Raw genomic sequence first — 12,028 nt, 5'->3', positions numbered from 1 at the left:
GAAGTTGAGGTGTTGGAGGGATTGAATAATTACAATTTCAGTAGTCCCAACTAGATACTTTTAAGAATATCTTATACGGAGATAATACGGTCGATTGAATTTTCGTTCATCAAATTCGTAATAAAATACGTCAGTATTTTTTTGCAACTACTTTAAAATTAGAATAAAAGTTTTTAGCTGCAAAATAAAATTGAAATAACAAAGCCAATCTCCATTTTCAAAGAAAAGCTGCAACGCTAGATTAGTCACGGATACTCTGGAGGTTAATTGTTATTCCTAAAAATTATAAAAGTCGTTAAATTATTAATCGTAAGAGATCCTTTCCCAAATAAAGCACTTTTGCAAGAGATCAACTATGAATCAAATTACGGACAAGTAATAGAAATTGAGAAAATTAAATTTATGTAATCCCTCCTCCCCCACACAAACACAGACAATAGATTAACTCATTACACGACAGATTGTAACAACTTCTCACATAGCTTTATCTCTCCACCGATGCAAATGTCAGCTATTCGGTATATATGTTTCCCTACGTGTTCACCATATACATACCTACTTGCAGACTAACCGACGAGGTCAGGTCTTCGCTTCCTGCGCGGTTCTTCAAATTGCTTCAATATACCTAATTGAATAATATATCTAGAACAGCATGCACGTGCTTATCTGGTATGCTTCGTCGCGGTGTCACGTGGTTGTTACAAATATTCCTTAACCTTCTGGCAAACGAACAATCACTGTAATTTCACTCCAATTTCACATCCCTTCAGCTTTCAAATCATCCTATAAGATCTCTTGTCTTAGGGTTTAACCTAATCTAGAGTACCTCAACTTCCTGCAATTATACTTTCTTAAATCGATCAGGGAGAAGCCTAGTTTTTCGGCCGAGTCGATTACGTTTGTAAAGTAGATTCAGCTTGCGGTGCCACTGTCAGATTGTCGCTATGGGCGGAATCTGCGTTACCAACGTAATCGACCCGGCCAAAAAACTAGCCGTCTCTGAATTAATGTCCGCATGTGTACCTCCTGTGTAAGAAATGTGCGAGGAGTTAAACATACTTTAACCCTTTGCGGCACAGCGTCTCATATACGAGACACCTTTTTAGAATTTGTTATTCGTTATTTATATTCAATTTTTGAGATATCGCTGTAATTTTTTTATTTTTGTTTTGCCTGATTGGACTACTTAGATTTCAATGTTGATGGTTCGAAAGGGATCTTGATTATTTCGCGAATATATTGGGCGCTATAAATAAACAAAGTGTTGAAAATGCCTCTTTTTACAGAATAAATGTAATTGTGGGAAGGTTATGGGGACTAGAAAAGTAGAATTCGGTAATCCTGGGTTTTTGGAGTCACTGCAAGCAAATCCAACGTCAAAATTTCAAAATTCAAAATAGCGGATCCAATATGGTGGGCTGAACATATAAATATTTGATCTTGAAGACTCCAAACCCAAACCAGATTTCTTGGTGGTAAATGGAATTTCGTACAAACTAAATCCATTATCACTTAGTATTGAGTCATCATATGCGAGTATTATGTGCGAGCGTGATTAGTTTTAACTTGTACCATTTATTGTAAGCTGGTAGTGTACACGGAAAAAAAAATTCTGTTCGGCGAGCTGTATTCTACAGCTCCAGTAACTATACGCACTCTACGGTCTATCTTGTAGTTACAGCAACTATATATTAGTCAGCTCTGACAGCTGCAAGTTGTTCAGCTCTCACAGCTGAATGGTTTTGCTCTAAGAGCTGTAAGTTGCGCTGTGCTCTGGTGCGTTGACATATTTCATAACCTTCAAATTTCATGAGTATGATTTAAATATAGTTGATAGATAATTGTTTAAATAGTCCATTCAAATATGTAAATGACACTGAATAAATAATGATAATAATGATGAAAAATAATACTAATAGCAATATAATTGTACTATTTAATAATAAGCGCTGTGAGCGGAGCCGAAAAATTCTGGTCTAGCTCTTCGAACGAAGCTGTTTAGCTGAGAGAGCTGAACAACGTACAGCTATGACAGCTGACTAACAGTCAGTTATACGAACCATGCAGTGCTCTTCCAATAACAGAAGGTTTAGTTCGACGAACTGTTTACAAGTAACTATCTAATATTTAGTTCCACGAGCTGAATTTTTTTTTCCGTGTAGATTTTCACGCCAGCAACGCGCCACTGTACGTGTTTATAAATGTACTGAAATAGGGGGGAGAGTCCAATTGTAAATGCTAAAAAGAATCGAGAACTTCTGCACTAGAACTCGACAACAATCTCTAAACGATGCATTATGATGGTCCTTATTTAGAGCGTTAACGAATTTTTGCCGCCCCATCTCGCAAATCAATGTATAAATCAATTTTTTTCAGATAGCATCACTAATGCCCACTGAAACCTTGCAGTTATAGATTTTTTGGAACATTATTACTTTTACAGTAAAATATATATTGAGAAAAATTCGTTAACACCCTAGTTAAGGACTACCTTAATGATGCAGAGATAGTGGAGTATACTAAATAAGTCTATGCGCCCAACTAACGCCCACTTGGGGTAACCCTCGAGTTCGAAGGTCGACTGTATGCATGCAATTGACAATTGCCACGGAGCTTGTGGACGATGATCTGGAAAGTTTGCTAGCGGCGTGGGTACTGTGTAGATGTGTGTAACTTCTCGAGGAACATTTCACGAATATCCAAAGTTATGACACTTTTACAGTGAATAAAAAACTTGAGCCTTTCATGAATTTTATTATTGATATGGAATTGTCAATCGCTGGTACTTAATTGTGTTATTCTTAATGAACAAACAGCTGCTCTCCATCCGATCGAACACTGCCTTGATAAATTGTTATTCATGTACACTTTGGAATTGGTGTTAGAAGGTTTATTCCGAAATTGGCCGTTATTCTTGGTGTTACAAGCAATATGATGCTTTGTATGATGTATGCATGTAGGTGTGTGAGTGTGTCATAGAGATGTAAGAATGAGCTGATGAATTAGGAGGTCAGTTGTGATGTGAGTGTTGTCAGAGTAGTTACTTTGCTTCCACAACAACTCTGTTTATAGTTTGATTTCTATGGCACCTTGAATACACCCAAATCAAGTTCTAGCTTGTGTATTCACTTTCTACTCCTCCACCCTGGGTCGTAGATGCATTAGTTGCAACACTTGGAATGATCGAAGCAGGGAATAAACCAATTTTGAGCGGTATACGTCTCCACCTGATAATCAGTGTCATGTCGCTTTTGTTCAACTGTTTTCCGATTCAGCTACGCTAGGCTATCATATGCCGTAGCCAGAGTGTACTAAGCTAACCTTAATCTCAAAAGGTGAGGTAGCAATACAAATAAAGTCATTATTCTGATCTAATTCCATTAAAAACTATATTTCGTCCTTCTCCCGCGCGAAATTTCTCATTGTCAGTTGAAAGGAGGTTCCAATTTAGAGATATTTGGCATCTCTGTAAAATGGCACGACTCAAGTGTTCTTTACGTACCTATGACTTAAATCCAGAAGTAAATCTGATTCACGTTGTACCTCACACGACGGAGGATCTTGAAGGTGTATTGGGGACAATGCTGGATACATCATTTGGCAATAGATTGCTGAATCAGTTTCAGTTCTTCTAATATCTCATCTCGTAATAAACTAAAATTGAATGCATTTCTTGAGTCTAATCCGGCATTTATAATCTTGAGTAATAACAATACAGGCATCGAATCTTTTGTATTAAATTAAACAATCTCGATTTCATGATTTCAAATATTGGAATCGCAAAATAATCTAAATCACAAAGATCATGTTATTAAATAATACATATCAATAAAGCAAAAACAATTTACACAAAAGATATATTGAGGATAAAAAATTTGAGCGAATACTAGATGGGTTTTTTGATCGTCGATTTATCTAATCTTAAAATCATGAATTGATCTGATCTGACCAGATAAAAAATATAACCAACAACAGATACATTGAATTCATACTCTTACAGATATGGAGATCTGCGAATTTAGGTGCATGATGGTTCTTTGAAACACTTTAAACCAATTGATAGTATTTTTCGGTTATCAATTGGGCCGTCAGATCTATTACCGGAAACACAATTCACACGAACAAAAACTATTCTACAGAGTTCTACATAATTCGCAGGCACGTGCTTCAGAGTTTAGATTGCGATGTCAATAAATTTCATTAGTATAACTGTTTAATATGTAGGCATGTTATAAGTGATGCTATTTATCTTATTGACCGTGTGATAAGTAGATACTTGGACAAAATACATAGTTTGCTCCGTCCCATAAAATTCGAACTATCGTTCAATCACACTTCGTTCATTTAGGTAAAAATATTTAAATGATGATTATGCATTCCCTTAAATTCAAAAAAAATGTAAGCGGTTGCGGTGCATGAAAAAAAATTTCGTTTTTCTTTTGTCGGTTGCTTACGCAAATTGTTTTTGTTTTGCTATTAAATCGAACAATGATTTATGCGGGATTGCAGCTGGTAGCGTATTTAAATGCCCTTATTCTGAAATATGCGGTGGACGATTATTTTAAATGAACAGTGGTGTAAATGAGGCTTAACCTATAGTAGCTGTCACGCTTACCTTACGGCTGAGAGCTACTGTAATGCGATTGATCTTAGCTTGTGACTCCACAAAGTGTAAAAGCTTACGAACCAAGACGCCTCTCTTAACGGCACATGACTCACTGCAAGGCAAATTCATGTGAAAGAGATTAGATTGTGTGGTGCAAGTGAATCGGAAGGTCGGCAGAAGTTCACAGAATCGGTCCTTAACGTGGAAATTTTACATGATAAGGTGCATTTCTGTTCGGTGCACTATAATTAACAGCAAAAAAAGACGTTACGCAAGATGTTAGGAACCTGAGTGAACGGAAACGAGTTAAAATTACATTTATAACTAGTAATACAATGTTTCGACTTGCTATAAAAATAGGAAGTCTCTTAACAAGACAATAGTTGCAAAATAGTTGCAGAGTATTTGCTACGTAGAAAACACATCTTTACAAGGGAATTCTTTCATTATCAACCATAATATAATTTTGTATTATCATCTCAATATAACAGGTTATCGTCGTCGTTACTATCGATTTTTTCACTACTTCCATCATATTCACCTTCATCGGAAAAAAACAGTGAATGCCTTTGCGAGCGAAAACAATCGTATAGAAAATAGCGAGGTAAATCGGAGAGGTCATGGGTCAGACCTAGATCGATTCGATATAAAATGCCCCATATGTATAAACCCAACGAAACGTAATCCTGTAGGCTGTACGGTAAAAATTGTAAAATCCGCTGAAATCCAATTGTGATCCCTTCCCGCAGCCTGTGTAAATTTCATAGCGCGTGACTGACCTTCGGATTAAACTTACTTTACGTCTATAACTCGACTCGCAATCAGACGTCATGAGTAAATCGATGGCATATTTGAGGTTATGTAGTACTCCTACCCTTACCGACGGAGAAAACTCACCCATTTTCTCTCCGTTCAAATTTGAACCGTTTCCGTTCATTCGTTCATTTAATATATGAATGAAAAAGTGTGACTTTGATCGGTCGATGATGTATGTTTTGTGGAATTTGAAGAGGAACGCTTTGCCTCCTTGTTGCAGGGTGAAATATATTCGGCAACGGCAGGATGGGGGCGATGTTTCGTAGCGAGGAGATGGCGCTTTGCCAGCTGTTCATTCAGCCCGAAGCTGCCTACCTCTCTGTTTCCGAACTCGGCGAAACTGGGACGGTGCAGTTCCGCGACGTGAGTAATTTTTATTTATCCATTCAATTTGACTAATCGCATTTCCCTTGCATAGATGATACGTACTTTCAGTTGCTCAGCGAGTAATAATATGCTGATAATTTAATGAATCGTACTGATAAAATTGCCGTTTACTTCAAATTCTTATACAGAGGCGATTCAAGTATTAGCTAAGGGTAAAACAGGGAGAACTTTTGTCAAATGTTACCCTGTAGTGGTAGGCATTTCAAGCACGCGTTGGATAACGTAGGAAATTCGAAGTGCGTACTCAAAGCCAACACGCCGCTTGTTTGAGAATAACAAAAAAAAAAAAAAAAACGTGAAAACTTGTATCGATAATGCATAAATTGCTCAATAATGATATCTTAGCAAATATAATGTTTATTGCAAGTATTTAAGGAGAAAGACAATATATAAGGAATTTAATACTCAATGATAATGAATTCACGTTTTACCGAACATGTTAATGTGGATTAATAAGTGATTATAATTAATTTTTAATGTAGTAGGAATAGACTCATGACGACGTGACTATAAATGGCATTTCTATCATTACCAGGCAATGAATCGATAAACTTTTCAAAAAGCGTCAGCTAACGTTGAAAAACAGTAGTGGGCAAAACAATCAAACGTTACCAACAGGGGTAGGATGCAAAAATTTGCACAAAATGCATTAGCCAATGCTTGAATGGCTCCGATTATCACGAAGTGTATGAACGTGTGAATTTTTCGGCAATCCCGAGTGGCGGGACGAAATGAATTTTCACGTCAGCTTAACGAACTAATCGAACTTTTAAGAACCAGAATAAGTATTACAGTTTACAAACTCAGAATAATAATGCCTTTTTGCGTCTTGAAGAACACCAGATAACTGCTCGCATAAAAACTGTACGGAATATTTTTGCATCCGAAGTTTGTTATCGATCAGATTTCATCAAGTTGGTGTTTATTTATTCTGAGCTCAGAAAATAGGCAAATATACTACATCAGTGCAACACTTGTGTTCGAGCTTGCTACTTTTTACTTTTGAACAGCTTAACTAGTTTCATTTATTCTTCAAGACTTTATTATTACAGTTGCCAAACAAGCTCGATCAATTAAAATTACAGGTACATAAATATTCATGATTCCATCACTTGCAGACGGTATATGTCTAATGTATTTCTGCTGTACTCATCATGCAATGGCTTCTCCTGCCTTTGAAATGACCTATTTGCAAACTAGTTCTACCTTGCATTAAAGGTGATGCAATACTCCTACTCTTACCGATCGAGCAAACTCATCCAACCAAAGAACGCTTGGCCAACGCCGGCATTTAACTTGGAGCCGCCTGTAGTCCCGAACTTATTTGCCCCCCCCCCGCCCAGCTAGTGATCTGTTCACTAATGGGATATTTTCAATCAGGATAGATCAATATTTGATAATTTGTATCACACATGCTCATAAGCAGTCATTTTATTCAATATTTTTCGATATAGCTGCATACATATAATAATAATAATGACATCAATAATAATAATTCTGTTATGTAATAATCATAGTACGTTTGGTGAGTGACTAGTAATGTCTAAAAAAATTCTCACTTCTTTAATGCAAATATTTTTTCCCTGCTTTTTGTGCCGCGAATTCATTTATAATTGCAAAATTCATTAAATTGTAAGACATTTTTTCCGTCCGTACTATGAGTGTCCGGTACTAGGGGAAACTTCTCTGACACCCTAGTTTTCTTTAATAAATAAATTTGAATTTTATTCTTAGTTTAACGTTATATACTAATTCCAAAAGTTCCTATATTGTTAAACATACTCCAAAGATTATAACAAAAATAAATATAATTTTTTTTTCACTTAAATGACGATTTTACTAACGAATAACCTTAGGTGTCCGGTACTGGGGAACTTCCCCCTATACTAGTGTTGCGGTTTAAAGGGCTACTCATGAATTCACTTCCATCCAAAATTCTCCAACGCCGCTATTGAAGTTTCACTTCAAAAAATCCATTCTACAAGTTGCATATGATTTTGATTTACCAAAAAAATTGAATTTCCCGTGCCCATTTTTGCCGCCCCTAGAAAATGCCACTCTAGGCCCGGGCCTCTCGGGCCTATAGGTAAATTCGGCACTGCGCTCGGCCGTGCGCCCAGCTGATCGTGAGAAATTTGAAATTTTTCCGTTCGTTTGTTTATTTAATATAGAAATACAAACGTTGAGTTTGCTCGGTCGGTAAATGTAGGAATACCACATGACCTTAAATCATAATGATGGCTCTTTATCAGCCTACTTACAATTAATGGCTCGATTCAACGGTTTACGTATGGTTCAAAATGTATGATCAATCATATAATGTCGAAAGTCTAGATTCCTCGATTTTTTATATCAAAGATTTGTGCATTGTATTGTGGAAAATTTTGAAATGTAGTGAATTTATAACTCTCATGCAGTTGAACGCAGAGGTGAATTCCTTCCAACGTAAGTTCGTGAACGAAGTGAGAAGATGCGACGAAATGGAGAGAAAGCTGCGTTACATCGAGGCCGAGGTGAAGAAGGACAACGTGCCAACACAGGATCATCTTCTGGAGTTGCCACGAGCTCCGAATCCGCGCGAAATCATAGACCTCGAGGTAAAGATTCCCGAGACGGGTATATGGTGCGTTCCATGCCAAGTCACCTGTGAGGCCTGTCAGGGGTCACGGTCATTTCGTACTAACAAGACAAAAAAAAATTATATGATAGTCCTCGCCCTAAAAACCACAAAAAGTTTGTGTTTCAAAAATTATTTTGAATCAAGTTACGATCTCAAAAACAGTTAAAATTTTTCATTTTTAAGATTATTTTTATAAATTTGATGATGTAACTCGATGATTTGAAAAACAAAATGGAAGTGGGACACTGACTTTTTCTACTTTATAAGGAGATTAAATTTGTATACCTCAATAATTTGTACATAATTAATTATAAAATTGCTTGTTTTTTGTAACCGCTTTTATGGGAATATTTCGAAATGAGGTATATAATAAGATTTCAGAAAAAAATGTACAACTAATCATGTCGAAACTGTTGATATTAAATATTCTTTATAAAATACTATCAGGTATAAAAAAAATTTTGAAGCATGCGAAATGATTAGGTTCACAGGCAAGGTGACTTGGCACGGAATTTCAAATTCCATCGTGAAAAAAAACTTTTTGTTTTTATTATTTTTGTTTAGAATAATTTGCAAAATTTTGTGCAAAAAAATTATTTGCTCTCAGGAATGTAGAACATGGATCTTATATGAAAATATTATTCATTTGCATAACTGTTTTATAAAATTGTATTCATACCGAATTTTAAAAACTCTCTACCCAAAAAAAACAATCTTTCTTCTTTTGGTTATAACTGCCAAAGACTAACAATAAGTCACGTGAATTTTTAATTTTGCGCAATTTCACTTGAAAATTAGTGTAACTCGCGGTGAAAAAAAGAATTAATAGAGTGTTTCGCTGTGCTGTACCTATCCTCAAAACATAGTTTTTTGTGTACTGAACCCTCTGAAAAAATGTAATTGTATGAGGGCTGGACTTTTACAGATTAGGATAATATTTGTTTTTCGTCGGAAAAAAATCTAATTGTCAGTTTTTCCGAACTAAAATTCCTCCTGAATTCTGAAATTCTTATTGTTAGCTCAAGTCTATGAGGTGATTTTTCCATTTCACCCTTTCGCTGCCCACTGGGGTCAAAGTAGCCCCATGGCATGTTCATCGTGAATTTCATATGAAAAACATCCAAAATAATCTGATTTGATCCGAGGTAAATAATGAAATAACGTAAAAATCGTTTATTCGTTCTCTTCCCAAAAATTCGACCTTACTCACTGAAATAAATAACTTTTTTTCATCCCGCAGTAGCTCCATATTTTTTTTTCTTCAAAATATGTGTCTTAAGAGTAAATCATCGTCAGTCCATTTCCAACTTAAAATATTAAAACTTCCGTGAATTATGATTTTTTTCAAACCGAGGTACTGACGTGGCAATAAGAAAAGGATGCAGAATACAAGGTATCTGTAAGGGTATGGGGAAAATCTAACAATAAAGTCTGGAGGACGTAATAAGTAAAATGATCCATTTTACGGTATTTCGTTGTTTTATGATTTTTTTTCACTGAAAATAACTAATTTGTCTTCAAATATTATAGTTGAAGAATATCACAGAATTTTTCAAGTTATTTAAATCGAAATTCCGTTTCGCACAACAATTTTTGATGTGGGGTCTCCAGTGACCTCGGCGTCACACCAGTGAGGGTTAAAGAACATCTAAAAATTAAGGTATAAACATTTCACCTTCGTCGCGAAATTTCCCAGAATAATCGTGCAGCACCGTTCACAGTTGAACTGGCGTCAGTTTAATTCCAATGCTGACATTTTGAAAAAAATGTACAAAAAGTTCTGATTCTGCTAATATCGGGTTTCCGGCTGCTCCAGCATAAGAAGCCTCCATCGCAGGCCTCAATCAATTATTTTTATTTAATCCGGGAAGATTCGGGAATAGATATATTTTCAGCACTCTAATCTCAAAATCGCAACTTCGTCGTTATTTCTTGGTTCTCGTGATAAATAAATACGGATCGAAACTCGTATGGATAAGATTTTTTGACTCGCGAGTTACAGCACTCGCCTTCGGCTCACGTTCCGTCAAAAAGCCTCATCCGTATTCGTTACGAAATGTACTATTATACAAGGCGAGCATGTTTTACGCGTTTTTCCAACCGTGTTTTCCGTATACAAGGCTACTTTCATGCGGAAAAGTCCGAGTTTGCCTCCTTGTTACACAATATACTATTATCACAAGTTGTTTGAATAGGAAAAGGTCACATATGCTTTAAGGCACCTCTTAGACTTGAAATAAAAATCTGATACTTCGGAAAAATTTTTACACGGCAAAAACTTTCGTTCAGACCTTTTTACAACAGAAAAAAGACAACATTTCCCTGGTTCCCAAAAGTCTAATATAGACGCACCGCTCATTGCTCTCCGCAGGCTCATCTGGATAAGACGGAGAACGACATCCTGGAGCTAAGCCAGAATGCTGTGAACTTGAAGAGCAACTACCTCGAGCTCACAGAGCTGCGCCACGTACTGGAGAAGACTCAAATTTTTTTTACCGAGGTAGGTGGTGGTCTGCACTCCCAGGTTTCATTGGATTCTAACATCTCTTCTTGTCAACAGGAAGAGGTCAACGACTCGATCACCAGGGCGCTAATAAACGAGGAAGCAAATGCTGTCCATCCGACAGCAGGTACCAGGGGACGTCTCGAGTAAGTCGTGTAATCGTTTATCGGATGAATTTCAAGGCAGCTGGTCATCCTTTCGCGCTTCATTTTTAAATTAGCTTTGAATACGTGCTATTGATACGGGAATGTTCGTAACTAGCCGATAATTATACGGCTAAAAAATGCTAGTAATTTTACCTTTATTTTAAGTTCATGTAGTACTCCCACCCTTACCGACCGAGCAAATTTACCCTTCTTCTTCCTGTATTGAACAAGCAAGCGAACGGAAAGTGTTGAAGAATGGTCCACAATTGTTTAACTATAGTAATTCTACTCGAAAAGATGTGTTTTTACATACTTACGGATTACACGATTTTTATGAAATCCATTTCACATTCTATTCTGATGCGTATAGTTTCCTCGAGAACTAGAATAAGTGAGATCCAACGCGACTCCGTGGGTTATAAATTGTAAAAATTCTGAAATTTGATGAAACTAATAACGTTTTGCGTATTTTTATCGAACTCATCTTCAATTCATAACTTACAAAGTCTAAGTCGGGCACGAATTATTTGAGCACCTGCAAAAAGTACGTACAAGAATGCAGTTTACGAAATCTAATAAAAAATCGGACGAACGGTTTGAAAGTTATCCTGTAAAAGATTTTCGAAAACCGTCCCTTGGAGTAAATTGATAAGGTTGAAAGATGGTGAATAATTTTTTTTAATTTCAAAGCTTAAAATAAAAATAAAATTGGTATCTTTTAACCGTACAATCACCGATTATTTACAAGTCTTTTGATACCGATAGCAGCAGCTATTCAAAGTCAACTTGAAAGTCAGGCACGAATGGCTGATGATTAACCCCCTTAAGTCCGAATTAGAATCAGTATGAGTAAAGTTTCGCGTATTTCATGAAACTCCTCAGATGTAATCCCTAAGTTTTCTTGCATGTAATTGAACTTGATTGAAGGCATTGTTGTTTTACTCTGTTAT

At 36.3% G+C, this 12,028-nt stretch overlaps 1 protein-coding gene across 7 annotated transcripts in view; it reads left to right on the top strand.

Moving 5' to 3' along the window:
• The window catches only part of LOC124175485 (V-type proton ATPase 116 kDa subunit a1-like), a 76,863-nt gene that overhangs the window by 50,989 nt on the left and 13,846 nt on the right, over window positions 1-12,028 (top strand). For 6 of the 7 annotated variants that reach the window (XM_046555804.1, XM_046555806.1, XM_046555803.1 and 3 more), the window contains 3 exons: window positions 5,643-5,785; window positions 8,227-8,406; window positions 10,801-11,078. In XM_046555804.1, the coding sequence (XP_046411760.1) occupies window positions 5,669-5,785; window positions 8,227-8,406; window positions 10,801-11,078 (575 nt within the window). In that variant the 5' untranslated portion in view covers window positions 5,643-5,668. The remainder of the gene's footprint in view (window positions 1-5,642; window positions 5,786-8,226; window positions 8,407-10,800; window positions 11,079-12,028) is intronic. The other variant, XM_046555809.1, reaches the window with a different exon arrangement.

The sequence above is a fragment of the Neodiprion fabricii genome, chromosome 2 (genome assembly GCF_021155785.1).
Source record: "Neodiprion fabricii isolate iyNeoFabr1 chromosome 2, iyNeoFabr1.1, whole genome shotgun sequence".
In the NCBI taxonomy this organism is placed as follows: domain Eukaryota; kingdom Metazoa; phylum Arthropoda; class Insecta; order Hymenoptera; family Diprionidae; genus Neodiprion; species Neodiprion fabricii.
This window is presented reverse-complemented; position numbering and strand designations above follow the sequence as displayed.